The following is a 20,736-nucleotide window of genomic DNA, read 5'->3' as shown; positions in this document are numbered from 1 at the left end:
GGCTCATCTGATTAGCCCTGATTTCCTCATCCAGCTTCAGACACAGAAAAGCCCTGGATTAGAGAGTGCCACCAGCAGTGTGGGTGTGACTGTGTGTGGGGTGTATGTGTGTGTGTGTGTGTGTGTGTGTGTGTACAGGCACCACAAGTGGGGTCTATCTCTTTCTGGCACACCATATCCTCTCCCCCTCATCCCTCCTCTCTTCTACAGTAGATTCCTCTCTCTGCATTGTATCTGTCTGTCTCTCTCTCAATCCGTCTTTCTTCAATTGAATTCCAGGATGAAGAGAAGAATCAAAAAGGTCTCGTTGAGAGAGATCATAGGATACTTTGATCAGGGTCTTACCTAGGCCTATCTTAACAGTTCTTCTCTTTTCTCTTCCGTTAGCTTACAGGAAAAGCCAGCTAATCAGTTAACGAGCCAGCGCTCTGAACATGTGTAGTAGTTTGTGGCTTTGTTCCAACCTACAATTTAACACTGGGCCTTTTCTACTGTCTATTATGCTTGTGTGTGTATAGGCGCCCTGCTGTGCATAATGGTTTTGTGTGTGCATTTAATTTCCTCTTGAAACTGCCGGACAGTCAGTTCTGCCAATCATTCTCATTAGAGTTTTTCCCATTCCTGTGAGATTGGCAGACAATGGAATGTAGTGGAGTTAGGGCTGGGCGATATGGCCCAAATATCATATTTAAATATAACCTTAATTTAACTAGGAAAGTCAGTTAAGAACAAATTCTTATTTACAATGATGGCCTACCGGGGCAGAGTGGGTTAAAACCTCTACAGGATTGGTGTGTCCCCCTCAGGACGGTTGAGCTAGCGTAGGCTGTGATTAGCATGAGGTTGTAAGTAACAAGAACATTTTCCAGGACATAGACATATCTGATATTGGCAGAAAGCTTAAATTATTGTTAATCTAACTGCACTGTCCAATTTACAGTACCTATTAATTATAGTGAAAGAATACCATGCTATTGTTTGAGGAGAGTGCAGAGTTATGAACTTGAAAAGTTATTAATTAACCAATTAGGTACATTTGGGAATTCTTGATACAAAATTTTGAATAGAGAAACGATGGTTAATTGGATCCGTCTGGAATAATACATTATGGCCTTTCTCTTGCATTTCTTGCATGATGGTACAAAAAAAATTACAAAAAAACGCATGTTTTTTTCTTTGTATTATCTTTTACCAGATCAAATCTGTTATATTCTCCTACATTCATTTCACATTTCCACAAACTTCAAAGTGTTTCCTTTCAAATGGTGTCAAGAATATGCAGAGCTAAGCTTCTTCTTCTACTTCCGGCGCCGACAGAGATGGCCGCCTCGCTTCGCGTTCCTAGGAAACTATGCAGTTTTTTTTTTTTTTTTTACGTGTTATTTCTTACATTAGTACCCCAGGTCATCTTAGGTTTCATTGCATACAGTCGAGAAGAACTACTGAATATAAGATCAGCGTCAACTCACCATCAGTACGACCAAGAATATGACTTTCGCGAAGCGGATCCTGTGTTCTGCCTTTCAACCAGGACAACGGAATGGATCCCAGCCGGCGATCCAAAAAAACGACTTCGTAAAAGAGGGAAACGAGGCGGTCTTCTGGTCAGTCTCCGGAGACGGGCACATCGTGCCCCACTTCCTAGCATTCTTCTCGCCAATGTCCAGTCTCTTGACAACAAGGTTGATGAAATCCGAGCAAGGGTAGCATTCCAGAGGGACATCAGAGACTGTAACGTTCTTTGCTTCACGGAAACATGGCTCACTGGAGAGACGCTCTCGGATGCAGTGCAGCCAGCGGGTGTCTCCACACATCGCGCCGACAGAAACAAACACCTTTCTGGTAAGAAGAGTGGTGGGGGCGTATGCCTTATGGCTAACGAGACGTGGTGTGATCACAGAAACATACAGGAACTCTAATCCTTCTGTTCACCTGATTTAGAATTCCTCACAATCAAATGTAGACCGCATTATCTACCAAGAGAATTCTCTTCAATTATAATCACAGCCGTATATATTCCCCCCCAAGCAGACACATCGATGGCTCTGAACGAACTTTATTTGACTCTTTGCAAGCTGGAATCCACACATCCTGAGGCTGCATTCATTGTTGCTGGGGATTTTAACAAGGCTAATCTGAAAACAAGACTCCCTAAAATGTATCAGCATATCGATTGCGCCACCAAGGCTGGCAAAACCTTGGATCACTGTTATTCTAACTTCTGCGACGCATATAAGGCCCTGCCCCGCCCTCCTTTCGGAAAAGCTGACCACGACTCCATTTTGCTGATCCCTGCCTACAGACAAAGACTAAAACAAGAAGCTCCCATGCTGAGGTCTGTCCAACGCTGGTCCGACCAAGCTGATTCCACACTCCAAGACTGCTTCCATCACGTGGACTGGGACATGTTTCGTATTGCGTCAGGCAACAACATTGACGAATACGCTGATTCGGTGTGCGAGTCCATTAGAACGTGCGTTGAAGATGTCATTCCCATAGCAACGATTAAAACATTCCCTAACCAGAAACCGTGGATTGATGGCAGCATTCGCGTGAAACTGAAAGCGCGAACCACTGCTTTTAATCAGAGCAAGGTGACTGGTAACATGACAGAATACAAACAGTGCAGCTATTCCCTCCGTAAGGCTATCAAACAAGCTAAGCGTCAGTATAGAGACAAAGTAGAATCTCAATTCAACGGCTCAGACACGAGGTATGTGGCAGGGTCTACAGTCAATCACGGACTACAAGAAGAAATCCAGCCCAGTCATGGACCAGGATGTCTTGCTCCCAGGCAGACTAAATACATTTTTTGCCCGCTTTGAGGACAATACAGTGCCACTGACACGGCCTGCAACGGAAACATGCGGTCTCTCCTTCACTGCAGCCGAGGTGAGTAAAACATTTAAACGTGTTAACCCTCGCAAGGCTGCAGGCCCAGACGGCATCCCCAGCCGCGCCCTCAGAGCATGCGCAGACCAGCTGGCTGGTGTGTTTACGGACATATTCAATCAATCCCTATACCAGTCTGCTGTTCCCACATGCTTCAAGAGGGCCACCATTGTTCCTTTTCCCAAGAAAGCTAATGTAACTGAGCTAAACGACTACCGCCCCGTAGCACTCACTTCCATCATCATGAAGTGCTTTGAGAGACTAGTCAAGGACCATATCACCTCCACCCTACCTGACACCCTAGACCCACTCCAATTTGCTTACCGCCCAAATAGGTCCACAGACGATGCAATCTCAACCACACTGCACACTGCCCTAACCCATCTGGACAAGAGGAATACCTATATGAGAATGTTGTTCATTGACTAGAGCTCGGCATTTAACACCATAGTACCCTCCAAGCTCGTCATCAAGCTCGAGACCCTGGGTCTCGACCCCGCCCTGTGCAACTGGGTACTGGACTTCCTGACGGGCCGCCCCCAGGTGGTGAGGGTAAGCAACAACATCTCCACCCCGCTGATCCTCAACACTGGGGCCCCACAAGGGTGCGTTCTGAGCCCTCTCCTGTACTCCCTGTTCACCCACGACTGCGCGGCAACGCACGCCTCCAACTCAATCATCAAGTTTGCAGACGACACAACAGTGGTAGGCTTGATTACCAACAAAGACGAGACGGCCTACAGGGAGGAGGTGAGGGCCCTCGGAGTGTGGTGTCAGGACAATAACCTCACACTCAACGTCAACAAAACTAAGGAGATGATTGTGGACTTCAGGAAACAGCAGAGGGAACACCCCCCTATCCACATCGATGGAACAGTAGTGGAGAGGGTAGTAAGTTTTAAGTTCTTCGGCATACACATCACAGACAAACTAAATTGGTCCACTCACACAGACAGCATTGTGAAGAAGGCGCAGCAGCGCCTCTTCAACCTCAGGAGGCTGAAGAAATTCGGCTTGTCACCAAAAACACTCACAAACTTCTACAGATGCACAATCGAGAGCATCCTGGCGGGCTGTATCACCGCCTGGTACGGCAACTGCTCCGCCCACAACCGTAAGGCTCTCCAGAGGGTAGTGAGGTCTGCACAACGTATCACCAGGGGCAAACTACCTGCCCTCCAGGACACCTACACCACCCGATGTTACAGGAAGGCCATAAAGATCATTAAGGACAACACCCACCCGAGCCACTGCCTGTTCACCCCGCTATCATCCAGAAGGCGAGGTCAGTACAGGTGCATCAAAGCTGGGAACGAGAGACTGAAGAACAGCTTCTATCTCAAGGCCATCAGACTGTTAAACAGCAACCATTAACATTGAGTGGCAGCTGCCAACACACTGACTCAACTCCAGCCACTTCAATAATGTGATACGTATGTAATATGTATACGTATATACTGTACTCTATATCATCTACTGCATCCTTATGTAATACATGTATCACTAGCCACTTTAACTATGCCACTTTGTTTACATACTCATCTCATATGTATATACTGTACTCGATACCATCTACTGTATCTTGCCTATGCTGCTCTGCACCATCACTCATTCATATCTTTATGTACATATTCTTTATCCCCTTACACTGTGTATAAGATATTAGTTTTGGAATTGTTAGTTAGATTACTTGTTGGTTATTACTGCATTGTCGGAACTGGAAGCACAATCATTTCGCTACACTCGCATTAACATCTGCTAACCATGTGTATGTGACAAATAAAATTTGATTTGATTTGAAGAATATGCATATCCTTGCTTCAGGTCTTGAGTTCAGATTTGGGAATGTCATTTTTGACGAAAATTGAAAAAAAGATTCTGGGGGTTTTAACTCTCTGAATGTGCACGCCAATGAATTAATTTGGTAAATTCAGTATCTTCTCAGATTAGCCTACTTATTTTAGTCACACCTTTAAAACCTGAGCCTTGAGGACACTTTATGAGGTACAAGTGGTACTAGCCCTGTGTAATTGATAACAAACCAAGCTAATCTCAGTTCATGAGGGTGAGTCTGCCAGAAGGTCTTAGTGAGTCTGTAAGCAGGGCTTGGCTTGGCTGCCAGTCTCTACTCTTAACGGATGAGCTTGTTGTTGTGAAGCTCTTAGGCACTTTCCTTTCACCATGGACAGGCTTGGTCTCTTCAAACTAAACCCTCACACACATGCAAATACACATTCACATAGAGCTGGGTGATATAGCCTAAAATCAGATTGTTGTATTAGTATTGTTTTTGTTTTTAACTCGTGGGCGATTCACGATATATATATATATATATAATAAGATTTTTTAAAACCTTTTCTCTAAATAAGCTTTGTTGTATAATTAAGGTCAATACACTGCATTTCAAACAGTCAGCAGTAATCTAATGAATTCAGGGCTTGTAAAATGACATCTTGGCTAAATATAAACCTTCCACAACCATCAGACCCACTAATAATGGCATCATTTTATCAAAATTGTTTAACCTGCTTATTTGTAGTAATCACTGATCTGGCTTTCAAGTCTGTCTATACAAATGACATTTTGGTTCCAAATTTAACCAGAATTATGGACAATGCACATTGGTTAATAATCACCAACTTCTGGTTTCAGGCATGATAGAAAATTAACACAGGTCTCGTGAGTAGCCACATAATATTTATTTTTAAAGTCAAGCGAAGATCTGTTCAACATTTTGGGACTTGAGACATAAAAAGGGTATCGTTACAAATGTTAAGTTCTCCTCTATTACAGTAAAATATTGTGTGTCGGTTTCCATATGGCCGATTTTATGTCGGACCAAACCTCAGATTCAAATAGCGAGTTGAAATTGCTTGGCGTCAGAGAGGAAGAAGTGATCTTTAGTCTCTTTGTTGTTGTGAGTGGCAGGGGAAGGAGCTTGGTGTCTGTGCGAGCGGGAAGGTGCACAGAAGAAGTGAAGGAGACGAGACCAAAAAACAGAACGCTCACAAAACTGACAAAAAAAATCTCACCTTAATTCTTGCCATACCGACCGCGATAAAGGCACTTGAAACACACGCTAAAACATTACTACTCTCACACACGCATGCACACATGACCCCCAGCTAGTAGCGTACTCTTTCATAGAGCTGCACCCATGACCCCCACCGACCCCCAGCTAGTAGTGTACTCTTCCATAGAGCTGAACCCATGAATCCCACCGACCCCCAGCTAGTAGTGTACTCTTTCATAGAGCTGGACCCATGAATCCCACCGACCCCCAGCTAGTAGTGTACTCTTTCAAAGAGCTGGACCCATGAATCCCACCGACCCCCAGCTAGTAGTGTACTCTTTCATAGAGCTGGACCCATGACCCCCACCGACCCCCAGCTAGTAGTGTACTCTTTCAAAGAGCTGCACCCATGACCCCCACCGACCCCCAGCTAGTAGTGTACTCTTTCATAGAGCTGGACGCATGAATCCCACCAACCCCCAGCTAGTAGTGTACTCTTTCATAGAGCTGGACCCATGAATCCCACCGACCCCCAGCTAGTAGTGTACTCTTTCAAAGAGCTGGACCCATGAATCCCACCGACCCCCAGCTAGTAGTGTACTCTTTCATAGAGCTGGACCCATGACCCCCACCGACCCCCAGCTAGTAGTGTACTCTTTCATAGAGCTGGACCCATGAATCCCACCGACCCCCAGCTAAGTAGTGTACTCTTTCATAGAGCTGGACCCATGACCCCCACCGACCCCCAGCTAGTAGTGTACTCTTTCATAGAGCTGGACCCATGACCCCCACCGACCCCCAGCTAGTAGTGTACTCTTTCAAAGAGCTGGACCCATGGAAAGTTTGCTATGTAGAACCCCTAGGCTGTATCTCTGCTCCAGATAACACACACACACACACACATATACAAACACATCCTCTTTTTCTGTCCACACACACCGCTCCCCTCTGAGCAGGGGCCCAGCTGCACTGGAACACTCAGTGCCTTTGTGTGAGAACAGCTGGCAGCAGTCACACACTATGTCGTTGATTTGATTTGATACTCCCCCGACAAACACACACAGTAGCACGTATGCCTAAAGCCGTCCATTCCCACTGGGCACAGACGTCAATTAAACGTCTATTCCATGTTGGTTCAAAGTAATTACGTTGACGGGCCTCCCCCAGGTGGTGAGGGTAGGAAATAACATCTCCACTCCGCTGATCCTCAACGCTGGGGCCCCACAAGGGTGTGTTCTCAGCCCTCTTCTGTACTCCCTGTTCACCCATGACTGCGTGACCATGCACGCCTCCAACTCAATCATCAAGTTTGCAGACGACACTACAGAGGCGGCTGCCTACATACAGACTTGATATCATTGGCCACTTTAATAAATGGAACACTATTCACTTTAATAATGCCACTTTAAGAATGTTTACATATCTCACATTACTTATCTCATATGTATACAGTGCCTTGCGAAAGTATTCGGCCCCCTTGAACTTTGCGACCTTTTGCCACATTTCAGGATTCAAACATAAAGATATAAAACTGTATTTTTTTGTGAAGAATCAACAACAAGTGGGACACAATCATGAAGTGGAACGACATTTATTGGATATTTCAAACTTTTTTAACAAATCAAAAACTGAAAAATTGGGCATGCAAAATTATTCAGCCCCCTTAAGTTAATAATTTGTAGCGCCACCTTTTGCTGCGATTACAGCTGTAAGTCGCTTGGGGTATGTCTCTATCAGTTTTGCACATCGAGAGACTGACATTTTTTCCCATTCTTCCTTGCAAAACAGCTCGAGCTCAGTGAGGTTGGATGGAGAGCATTTGTGAACAGCAGTTTTCAGTTCTTTCCACAGATTCTCGATTGGATTCAGGTCTGGACTTTGACTTGGCCATTCTAACACCTGGATATGTTTATTTTTGAACCATTCCATTGTAGATTTTGCTTTATGTTTTGGATCATTGTCTTGTTGGAAGACAAATCTCCGTCCCAGTCTCAGGTCTTTTGCAGACTCCATCAGGTTTTCTTCCAGAATGTTCCTGTATTTGGCTCCATCCATCTTCCCATCAATTTTAACCATCTTCCCTGTCCCTGCTGAAGAAAAGCAGGCCCAAACCATGATGCTGCCACCACCATGTTTGACAGTGGGTATGGTGTGTTCAGGGTGATGAGCTGTGTTGCTTTTACGACAAACATAACGTTTTGCATTGTTGCCAAAAAGTTCAATTTTGGTTTCATCTGACCAGAGCACCTTCTTCCACATGTTTGTTGTGTCTCCCAGGTGGCTTGTGGCAAACTTTAAACGACACTTTTTATGGATATCTTTAAGAAATGGCTTTCTTCTTGCCACTCTTCCATAAAGGCCAGATTTGTGCAATATATGACTGATTGTAGTCCTATGGACAGAGTCTCCCACCTCAGCTGTAGATCTCTGCAGTTCATCCAGAGTGATCATGGGCCTCTTGGCTGCATCTCTAATCAGTCTTCTCCTTGTATGATCTGAAAGTTTAGAGGGACGGCCAGGTCTTGGTAGATTTGCAGTGGTCTGATACTCCTTCCATTTCAATATTATCACTTGCACAGTGCTCCTTGGGATGTTTAAAGCTTGGGAAATCTTTTTATATCCAAATCCGGCTTTAAACTTCTTCACAACAGTATCTCGAACCTGCCTGGTGTGTTCCTTGTTCTTCATGATGCTCTTTGAGCTTTTAACGGACCTCTGAGACTATCACAGTGCAGGTGCATTTATACGGAGACTTGATTACACACAGGTGGATTGTATTTATCATCATTAGTCATTTAGGTCAACATTGGATCATTCAGAGATCCTCACTGAACTTCTGGAGAGAGTTTGCTGCACTGAAAGTAAAGGGGCTGAATAATTTTGCACGCCCAATTTTTCAGTTTTTGATTTGTTAAAAAAGTTTGAAATATCCAATAAATGTCGTTCCACTTCATGATTGTGTCCCACTTGTTGTTGATTCTTCACAAAAAAATACAGTTTTATATCTTTATGTTTGAAGCCTGAAATATGGCAAAAAGTTGCAAAGTTCAAGGGGGCCGAATACTTTCACAAGGCACTGTATATTGTATACTGTATCCTTCACTATCTATTGCATCTTAACCGCTCTGTCACTGCTCATCCATATATTTTATACTTATATATTCTCATTCCTTTACTAGATTGTGTGTGTTAGGTTTTGTTGTGGAATTGTTAGATATTACCTGTTAGATACTGCTGCACTGTCAGATCTAGAAGCATAAGCACTTCACTACACTCGCAATAACATCTGCTTACCATGTGTATGGGACCAATAAGATTTGATTTGAAATGACGTGAGAACAAAGTTGATTCAACCAGTGTGTGTCTTGTGAGTTGTTTGTGGATAGTTTATTACATTTGCTGGTTCTGTTCAGTGCTATATGTATTGGGACAAAGCCTCTGGTTCTTCCACCATTAGACCACTGCAGATTTCGTTCAGGCCCTGGTGACTTCAGCACTCTGGCTGTAGACTGGGAAACACACTCAGACCGGAGGGAGATGTCTGTGCCTTGGACAGGATCGTGGTTGAACTGCTTTGCCACTGCGTGCCATCGTTAATAGAGGTACACAAATACCCCAACGAGGCATTTTTAAGGCATTAATTCTGCGCGGTTACAGGGTTAATTCTGTGTGGTTACAGGGTCAATTCCGCGTGGTTACAGGGTCAATTCCGCGTGGTTACAGGGTCAATTCCGCGTGGTTACAGGGTCAATTCCGCGTGGTTACAGGGTCAATTCCGCGTGGTTACAGGGTCAATTCCGCGTGGTTACAGGGTCAATTCCGCGTGGTTACAGGGTCAATTCCGCGTGGTTACAGGGTCAATTCCGCGTGGTTACAGGGTCAATTCCGAGTGGTTACAGGGTCAATTCCGCCTGGTTACAGGGTCAATTCCGAGTGGTTACAGGGTCAATTCCGCCTGGTTACAGGGTTAAAACAGAAACAACTCAAATGGGTTAAGTTTAGGTATTCACTCCAAGTGGTTATAATTAAAAACAACATGCTGTTTCCACCAACTATCAACCATCAGGAGTTGGCGTTCAGTGCTGGGAAATAATTTTTATTGTTTCTGCAGAGGATGACATATATGATGTTCTCAGGACCTTATCAAACAGCCGTCTATTTTTAGTGATCAGGCTGAATGCCCCCCCAGTTCTCTATCATGCCTCGTAACCCATGGTGCCAGAACCAAACTATGACAGAGTGTCCTACTTCAGTGGTTCCCAAACAGGGGTACTAGGACACCTGGGGCCACTTGGCCCATCCATAGGGGCTACTTGGCCCATCCATAGGGGCTACTTGGCCCATCCATAGGGGCCACTTGGCCCATCCATAGGGGTCACTTGGCCCATCCATAGGGGCTACTTGAAGAATCGTGAGACCAAAATCTAACTGGTCAAATGCATATGAAAGTGTAGTTCAGGAGTACTCCAGGTAGAGCAACATTTTGTTGGTGGACAGTAACCGAAGAAGGTTGAGAACCACTGTCCTACTTGAACAAGCCATTGGTTTTGGGTGATTTTATTTTTTGTATATTTGCATCTGGTGGAATTTGTTTGTGTGTATGTGTTAGCATAGGCTATGTCTCTGTGTTTGTGTGTATGTGTTAGCATAGGCTATGTCTCTGTGTTTGTGTTAGCATAGGCTATGTCTCTGTGTTTGTGTGTATGTGTTAGCATAGGCTATGTCTCTGTGTTTGTGTGTATGAGGGATGGATAGACGAACAAAGTCTGAGCCTGTTTCTTTGTGCATGTCTTGAAACTAGGGTGTGTGTGCCTGCAAGTGTATGTTTACGTGTAACAAGCTTGCGTGTCTATGTGAAGGAGAGAGAGAGCCCATGTGTTGTGTGTTAATGACAGTCTGCTGATGTGCGTTCCTCTCGCCCCCATGATCATATCCCACAGTTCCCTGGGGCCTCTCTTGGCCCTGCCCCTTCCTCTCCTGGCCCTCCTGGCCCTGGCCCTGCCCCTCCCCCTCCCTCCCTCCCTCTCCTGGCCCTTCCCCGCCCTCCCTCCCTCTCCTGGCCCTGCCCCTCCCTCCCTCCCTCCCCTGGCCCTGCCCTCGCTCCCTCCCTCCCTCTCCTGGCCCTCCTGGCCCTGCCCCTCCCTTGCTCCCTCCCTCCCTCTCCTGGCCCTGCCCCTCTCTTCCTCCCTCCCTCTCCTGGCCCTGCCCCTCCCTCCCTGCCTCCCTCTCCTGGCCCTGCCCCTCGCTCCCTCCCTCCCGCCCTCTCCTGGCCCTGCCCCTTAATACCTCCCTCTCCTGGCCCTGCCCCTTAATACCTCCCTCTCCTGGCACTGCCCCTCAATCCCTCCCTCTCCTGGTCCTGCCCCTCAATACCTCCCTCTCCTGGCACTGCCCCTCAATACCTCCCTCTCCTGGCGCTGCCCCTCAACCCCTCCCTCTCCTGGCCCTGCCCCTCAACCCCTCCCTCTCCTGGCCCTGCCCCTCAATCCTTCCCTCTCCTGGCCCTGCCTCTCCCTCTCCTGGCTCTGCCCCTCCTTCACCCCCCTCCTGGCCCTGCCCCTCCCTCTTCTGGCCCTGCCCCTCCCTCCCTCTGTCCCTCCCTCCCTCCCTCTGCCCCTCGCTCCCTCCCTCTGCCCCTCGCTCCCTCCCTCTCCTAACTCTGCCCCTCGCTCCCTCCCTCCCTCTTCTACCTCTGCCCCTCGCCCCTCCCCTCCCTCTCTCTCCCTACCTCGCCCCCCATCCCTCTCCTGGCTTTGCCCCTCCCTCTTCTGGACCTGCCCCTCCCTCCCTCCCTCTCCTACCTCTGCCCCTCCCTCCCTCCGCCCCTCCCTCCCTCTGCCCCTCGCTCCCTCCCTCTCCTACCTTGCAGTCGCTCCCTCCTTCCCTCTCCTACCTCTGCCCCTTGCTCCCCCCTTCCCTCTCCTACCTCTGCCCCTCGCTCCCTCCCTCTCCTACCTCTGCCCCTCACTCCCTCCCTCCCTCTCTCTCTCTCTCCTGGCCCTAACCCTCGCTCCCTCCCCCGCTCCTTCCCTCTCCTGCACCCTCCCTCTCTCTCCCTCCCTCGCCCCCCTCCTTCTCATGACTTTTCCCCTCCCTCACTCCCTTCCCTGGCCCTCCCCAGAGAGATAGAGAGAGAGATCTGGTGGAGTGGGCAGACACATAGTTGTGGCAGACTAATTGTGCCTGCCTACTCTACCCAGATCTTGCTCTCTATCTCTCTCCTGCTTTTCCCTAAGGTCCATCCTTCTTTTTATATTGTTCTCTATCCCTCTCTCTCTCTATCATCTCCCTCTCTGTCTCTCTCCTTGGTAAACATTACAAGTATATACATATATTTAACCATTATTTAACAAGGTAAGTCGGTTAAGAACTAATTCTTATTTACAATGATGGCCTTAACAAGGCACAACTGTTTATTGAAATGCATTCCAGGTGACTACCTCATGAAGCTGGTTGAGAGAATGCCAAGAGTGTGCAAAGCTGTCATCAAGGCAAAGGGTGGCTACTTTGAAGAATCTCAAATATAAAATATATTTAGATTTGTTTAACACTTTTTTTTTGGTTACTACATGATCCCATATGTGTTATTTTATAGTTTTGATGTCTTCACTATTATTCTACAATGTAGAAAATACTAAAAATAAATGAAAAACCCTTGAACTAGTAGGTGTGCCCAAACTTTTGACTGTGTGACTATGTGTGTGTACATATGACTTTTTCCACATTTTGTTACTGTACAGCCTTATTCTAAAATGTATTAAATTGTTTTTCCCCTCATCAATCTACACACAATACCCCATAATGACAAATCAAAAACAGTTTTTTAGACATTTTTGCTTTTAAAATAAAAACTTAAATCAGTTACATAAGTATTCAGACCCTTTTTATCAGTACTTTGTTGACGCACTTTTGGCAGCGATTACATTGTCAAGTCTTCTTACATTTACATTTACATTTAAGTCATTTAGCAGACGCTCTTATCCAGAGCGACTTACAAATTGGTGAATTCACCTTCTGACATCCAGTGGAACAGCCACTTTACAATAGTGCATCTAAATCATTTGGGTATGATGCTACAAGCTTTGCACACCTGTATTTGGCGAGTTTCTCCCATTCTTCTCTGCAGATCCCCTCAAGCTCTGTAAGGTTGGATGGGGAGCGTCGCTGCACAGCTATTTTCAGATTTTTCCAGAGATGTTCGATCGGGTTCAAGTCTGGGCTCTGGCTCGGCCATTCAAGGACATTCAGAGACTTGTCCTGATGCCACTTCTGTGTTGTCTTGGCTGTCTGCTTAGGCTCGTTGTCCTGTTGGAGGGTGAACCTTTGCACCAGTCTGGGTTCCTGAGTGCTCTGGAGCAGGTTTTCATCAAGGATCTCTCTGTACTTTGCGCCTTTCATCTTTTCCTTGATCCTGACTAGTCTCCAAGTCCCTGCCACTGAAAAACATCCCCACAGCATGATGCTGCCACCACCATGCTTCACCATAGGTATGATGCCAGGTTTCTTCCAGACGTGACGCTTGGTATTCAGGCCAAAGAGTTCAAGCTTGGTTTCATCAGACCAGAGAATTTTGTTTCTCTGGTGCCTTTCATGTGCCTTTTACTGAGGAGTGTCTTCTGTCTGGCCACTCTACCACAAAGACATTATTGGTGGAGTCCTGCAGAGATGGTTGTCCTTCTGGAAGATTTTCCCATCTCCACAGAGGAACTCAGAGTGAACATCGGGTTCTTGGTCACCTCCCTGACCAAGGCCCTTCTCCCCTGATTGCTCAGTTTGGCTGGGCGGTCAGCTCTAGGAAGAGTCTTGGTGTTTCCAAACTTCTTCCATTTAAGAATGATGGAGGCCACTGTGTTTTTGGTGACCTTCAATGCTGCAGAAATGTTTTGGTACACTTCCCCAGATCTGTGCCTCGACACAATCCTGTCACAGACAATTCCTTCGAACTCATGGCTTGGTTTTTGCTCTGACATGCACGGTCAGCTGTGGGATCTTATATAGACAGGTGTGTACGTTACATGATGAAGCATCTTGGTGTCTGTGTGCCGGAGGGGAGGCAGAAGGGTGTAAGGGCATATTTACAGCTTCTTCCTGACTACTCTGTGCCCCGACTGACCCACGCCTCAACGCACAGAGACACCAGAATGCTTTCAGGGATACACCCCACTAATGGGCCCACGAGACACACACAAACACGTTTGCCCTCTTTCTCCCATAAACACAAACGTTCTTCTTCACAGTCATTGTCACAGTTAAACTGAACTGTCACACTTACCCTCTTGTTACAGTCTCACTCCACACTCAAAGACCAACCCTGTTCCAGTCAGTAAAATGTCCAAACCCATCTCTCCCTCCCTCCCCTCTCTCTCTGCCTGCAGGACAGTAACATCCAGAAGAAAATAGACCATGAGATCCGGATGCGTGACGGGGCCTGTAAGCTGCTGGCTGCGTGCTCCCAGAGAGAACAGGCCCTGGAGGCCTCCAAGAGCCTGCTCACCTGCAACACCCGCATCATGGCCTACATGTCGGAGCTGCAGAGGATGAAGGAGGCCCAGGTCATGCAGAAGGTTGCACTAAGGTCAGAGGGCAAACGGGCAGGGCCAGGGGGCGGTGTAGGAACTCGGGTTCATAAATGGAGCTAAAGGGTGAAGGTTTTAATGTGGTCTGAGTGGGCAATTGAGCAGGGTTTACAATTCGATTTTCCGTTGTTGTCATCCTCTTCTTTCTGTCTCTACTAGGTCATCGGACGCAGGGCCCACGGACGACAGACTACCCTGCAAAGGAAAGGTGGCCATCTCAGGTAGGCCCCAGGTGTGTGTGTGTGTGTGTGTGTGTTTACATATGTAAAGGAAAGCTGCATGTCTACCCAATAGCAGAGCTTCATCAGGCCCTGACACCCTGTCTCATCTCCTATTATGCCATGCATATGCTGTCCGTCATGCTGAGGGGGGCGGGCTCATGATGATAAGCAAGATCGTCTCTGGGTCTCATAGCCACCCTCCAAGGAGGACCCCCCACTACGGAGGGGTGAGGGTATGTGGGTTAATTTAAAGGTTGAGTGTGGGATACGGGGTTAGGCTGAGTGAAAGATGGGTTATAATGAGAGAAATGGTTTGGGGGGGGGGAAATGGTTTGGGGGGAGAGAAATGGTTTGGGGGGGAGAGAGAGGACTGGGTTTGGGGGGAGAGAGAGGACTGGGTTTGGGGGGGAGAGAGAGGACTGGGTTTGGACTGGGGGGGGGAGAGAGAGGACTGGGTTTGGGGGGAGAGAGAGAGGACTGGGTTTGGGGGGAGAGAGAGAGAGGACTGGGTTTGGGGGGGAGAGAGAGAGAGGACTGGGTTTGGGGGGGGGACTGGGTTTGGGGGGGAGAGGACTGTGTTTGGGGGGAGAGAGGACTGGGTTTGGGGGGGAGAGAGAGGACTGGGTTTGGGGGGAGAGGGAGGACTGGGTTTGGGGGGAGAGGGGAGAGGGAGGACTGGGTTTGGGGGATAAGGGGTGAGGATGTGGAGGGGGAGGGAACGAGGGGTGAGGATTTAAACATTTTATGGTTTAAAGAAATTATGCAAAAGAGGTGGCAAACAAGTTATGCTGCTCATCTGATTGGTTGACATATTGTCAATGGAGAAATGTTGTGACTAAACACAAAGAAAAATAACTTGTATTACCAAATAAAGATAAATGACATAAAGCACAATGGAAAAATACTTTGGAGTACCTTAAATGATATCATGGGCAGAAAACCCAATTAATCTCCATCGTTCATTGAAGGTGATGGTTTATTTATAACAAAACTTTCGATATTGCCAATCATTTCAATGACTATTTCACTACAGAGTTGTTAACAAAAAAACACAATATTATTCAATGGAAGCTTCTCTAACATCAGATATGTACAATGCGGTGTCCCTCAGGGCAGTTGCCTTGGAACGTTACTCTTCTCTATTTTTACAAATTATTTGCCGCTGGTCTTACACAAAGCTAGAATGAGTATGTATGCGGCTGATTCCGCACTCTACATGTCAGCACCCAAAGCCAGTGAGCTCACAGTAATAATTCGATATTCAACTGATTATGCCAGTAGGCAGATTATGCAATAGTCGTGTAAACACCTTATTCTACTTATATTAATCGGCGTACGGTCAAAATCTAAATAAGCATCTGCTGATTAAAACACCTGGTTTTCTGGGCAATCTTTTGAATTATCATGACATGTAAACATCTTAATGGGCATTCCAGTGGTGTATCTGATCTGCTCATGTGCCAGCACCGGGAGCTCAAATCTCCCTCTTTAGCGCGAGTGAAGTCGGAACAACTGAATGTACGAGTTTTAGAAGTAGTTTTCACAAACAAACATGATATATTATGTCCGAACTAAGAATCAAACATGCTTCCCAAAAATAACATGGTCGCTGTGGTAGAACGTTTAGTTTGATTGGTGATTTTCGGCATTGATCAGAGTGCCATCAGGTAACCTGATTTCAGATGTGTCCATGTAAACAGGATTATTAAGGAAATCATTCTTCTTCCAAAGCATGTAAACATTTTAATTTGAACTATTATATTCATCTGACTATCCACAATAGTCTCATTATTGTTTGCATGTAAACATACTCCTACTCATTAAAGGGTGTGATCATTGCGCAAGTTGAGGAAGCAAAACTCCGAGGTATAACATTGGATGGTTAATTCTCATTAGACAAAAGTCTATTGTACTAGTTGTTCAGGCTTTGGTCTTGTCCTATCTTGATAACTGTCTGGTAATATGGTCATGTACTGCAAAGAAAGACCTAGCAAAGCTGCAGCTGGCTCAGAACAGAGCAGCACACCTTGCCCTTAACAGCACATAGAGAACTAACATCAACAACATGCATGCCAGTCTTTCCTGGTTGACGAGAGATTAACTGCTTCTCTTCTAGTTTTTTTGAGGAATACTGTGACAAATTCCAGAGTGTCTGTATAATCAAATAACATTCAGCTCAGACACCCATACATACCCCACAAGATATGCCACCAGGGGTCTCTTCAGACACCCGTACATACCCCACAAGGCATGCCACCAGGGGTCTCTTCAGACACCCGTACATACCCCACAAGACATGCCACCAGGGGTCTCTTCAGACACCCGTACATACCCCACAAGACATGCCACCAGGGGTCTCTTCAGACACCCGTACATACCCCACAAGACATGCCACCAGGGGTCTCTTCAGACACCCGTACATACCCCACAAGACATGCCACCAGGGGTCTCTTCAGATACCCGTACATACCCCACAAGACATGCCACCAGGGGTCTCTTCAGACACCCGTACATACCCCACAAGACATGCCACCAGGGGTCTCTTCAGACACATGTACATACCCCACAAGACATGTCACCAGGGATCTCTTCAGACACTCTTACATACCCCACAAGACATGCCACCAGGGGTCTCTTCATGTTCCCCAAGTCCAAAAGGAATTGACAGCAACGCATAGTTTTATACAGAGCCATGATCGCATGGAACTCCCTTCCATAAGAGCGTCTGCTAAATGACTTAAATGTAATGTAAATGTAATCTCCCATTACTCAAGCAAACAGCAAAATGATCTTACATTTTTTTTGATACAAAATAACAACTAATGGAAAGGTGGAGACTGTGAGGGCACACTCAAACACACTCTCTAACACACACATCATTTTTTTAAAATTGTATTGTTTGTATAATGTTTTAGTTGCATTGTTTGGATATCGTTGTATTTTACATTTGTGTGACTTTCCTTGTCTATCAATGTTTTGTTACTTGTCATGTTTTTTGTAGACCTACGAAGTGTAGCTGCTGCTTCGGCAAAGCGAATGGGGATCATAATAAACTGACATAAAAGGATGAGGGTGGGAGTAGGAGAGAGAAGAGGTAATTAAAGGATTATGATGAACTGCGCTGGTTCAGTGGGAGGACAGGGGGCTCTGAGGTCTGTCTGTCTGCTTCGGACTGCTCACACCTGGAGGGGCACACACACACACACACACACAGTTGATGAACAGAAGTTGTGACTTATCATTGATTGACTGGGTCGACAGGAAGCCGTTTAGCGAGTAATCTCAGTGCAGAGCATGGGCTTCATCATCATACACACAAGCGCGTATGAGCGCATTATAACAGTGACTGTCTGGTGGAGGAGATAACAGATTGTGTGTGTGGTATGAGTTTGTGGTTGTGTATATCTTACATTTGTGACGGATTTCACTGTCACTCTCTGACTGTCCTTTGTCATTGCAGACCTGCGGATCCCTCTCATGTGGAAAGACACAGAGTACTTCAAGAACAAAGGAGGTGAGGAGTCAGTGTGCTAGAACTGGTGTGAATAGACTCATCAATGATTCATATCAGTGTGCTAGAACTGGTGTGAATAGACTCATCAATGATTCATATCAGTGTGCTAGAACTGGTGTGAATAGACTCATCAATGATTCATATCAGTGTGCTAGAACTGGTGTGAATAGACTCATCAATGATTCATATTAGTGTGCTAGAACTGGTGTGAATAGACTCATCAATGATTCATATCAGTGTGCTAGAACTGGTGTGAATAGACTCATCAATGATTCATATCAGTGTGCTAGAACTGGTGTGAATAGACTCATCAATGATTCATATCAGTGTGCTAGAACTGGTGTGAATAGACTCATCAATGATTCATATCAGTGTGCTAGAACTGGTGTGAATAGACTCATCAATGATTCATATCAGTGTGCTAGAACTGGTGTGAATAGACTCATCAATGATTCATATCAGTGTGCTAGAACTGGTGTGAATAGACTCATCAATGATTCATATCAGTGTGCTAGAACTGGTGTGAATAGACTCATCAATGATTCATATCAGTGTGCTAGAACTGGTGTGAATAGACTCATCAATGATTCATATCAGTGTGCTAGAACTGGTGTGAATAGACTCATCAATGATTCATATCAGTGTGCTAGAACTGGCGTGAATAGACTCATCAATGATTCATATCAGTGTGCTAGAACTGGCGTGAATAGACTCATCAATGATTCATGTCAGTGTGCTAGAACTGGCGTGAATAAACTCATCAATGATTCATATCAGTGTGCTAGAACTGGTGTGAATAGACTTATCATTTATTTATATATATGTGTGCTAGAACTGGTGTGAATAGACTCATCAATGATTCATGTCAGTGTGCTAGAACTGATGTGAATAGACTCATCAATGATTCATGTGCTATTATCCATCGCTTTGATTTTGTGTGAAGACATGTGATGTGAGTCAACTGAGTGAGTGAAGCCATGTGAATCGATTAGAATTTGGGTAAAGTGGTATCCACAAAGCCTCCCAGAGTAGAAGGGCTGATTTTAGAATCAGTTTAATCTTTTAGATGATAATGAATAACATTACATGGACAGGTGGGAGATCGGATCCTAGATCAGCACTCCTACTCTGAGACGCTTTGTGGATACGGGCCCTGGGAAAGAGAACTCTTAATGTATTAGAACTGAAGCACTGAACATGTGAGCATAACAGTTCATGCTCTTTTAAAAAGACTTCAATACGGCTATTGAAATGTATGTACGTTTCTATTTTTCCCTCTGTAAAGTCAGCAGCTCACTGACAAGCAAACATTCCAACAGTAAGTGATTGGGTATGATGGCCTCTGGCTTAGAAACCTGCTGCACAGACCTCTTCTGTTCTGTTGTCTTTGTTTGTGCTATTGCAGCAAAGAGGCCTGGATCTGCGTAGGATCTGGTATTTGTAGTTCTAGGTGCTCTTTTGATACCGCTGTGTTATGGTTTATGTTGACTGCTACGTGTTAAGGTCAAAACGTTATGGTAAAAAAAAAAGTGCTGAAACCCGACTCCTTGGTGAGGTCTGAAACCCGACTCCTTGGTGAGGTCTGAAACCCGACTCCTTGGTGAGGTCTGAAACCCGACTCCTTGGTGAGGTCTGAAACCCGACTCCTTGGTGAGGTCTGAAACCCGACTCCTTGGTGAGGTCTGAAACCCGACTCCTTGGTGAGGTCTGAAACCCGACTCCTTGGTGAGGTCTGAACCCGACTCCTTGGTGAGGTCTGAAACCCGACTCCTTGGTGAGGTCTGAAACCCGACTCCTTGGTGAGGTCTGAAACCCGACTCCTTGGTGAGGTCTGAAACCCGACTCCTTGGTGAGGTCTGGTGACTCCTTGGTGAGGTCTGAAACCCGACTCCTTGGTGAGGTCTGAAACCCGACTCCTTGGTGAGGTCTGAAACCCGACTCCTTGGTGAGGTCTGAAACCCGACTCCTTGGTGAGGTCTGAAACCAGACTCCTTGGTGAGGTCTGAAACCTGACTCCTTGGTGAGGTCTGAAACCCGACTCCTTGGTGAGGTCTGAAACCCGACTCCTTGGTGAGGTCTGAAACCCGACTCCTTGGTGAGGTCTGAAACCCGACTCCTTGGTGAAGTCTGCATGACCTAATAGATCTATAATGAGGCAATTAGTGCAGGTTTTTAAGTGCAGTGGGAAGATAAGGAAGCCTGAGATGGCAATGATAGAGTGTGCGCTTTTGATGCATGCACACACACACCCGCACTCACACACGCAAATACATTTAGTGTAAAACGATACACTCACACACCCAAATACATTTAGTGTAAAACTATACTCACACTCCCAAATACATTTAGTGTAAAACGATGCACTCACACTCCCAAATACATTTAGTGTAAAACGATACACTCACACTCCCAAATACGTTTAGTGTAAAACGATACACTCACACCCCATGCTGCATGTGAAGAACACTCTTATAGCTACTTAGGCCAGACTCTCACAGTGCGGCTGTCCAAGTCCAACAG

At 46.1% G+C, this 20,736-nt stretch overlaps 1 protein-coding gene across 1 annotated transcript in view; it reads left to right on the top strand.

Moving 5' to 3' along the window:
• Positions 1-20,736, top strand: part of rtkna (rhotekin a) — a 73,414-nt gene that overhangs the window by 39,717 nt on the left and 12,961 nt on the right. The window contains 3 exon segments of the mRNA XM_064943891.1: positions 14,281-14,480; positions 14,641-14,702; positions 18,163-18,216. Coding sequence (XP_064799963.1) covers positions 14,281-14,480; positions 14,641-14,702; positions 18,163-18,216 — 316 coding nt within the window.

This window comes from Oncorhynchus masou, chromosome 1, assembly GCF_036934945.1.
Source record: "Oncorhynchus masou masou isolate Uvic2021 chromosome 1, UVic_Omas_1.1, whole genome shotgun sequence".
NCBI lineage: Eukaryota > Metazoa > Chordata > Actinopteri > Salmoniformes > Salmonidae > Oncorhynchus > Oncorhynchus masou.
Note: the sequence above shows the minus strand (reverse complement) of the source record. Positions and strands in the feature narration are given on the sequence as shown.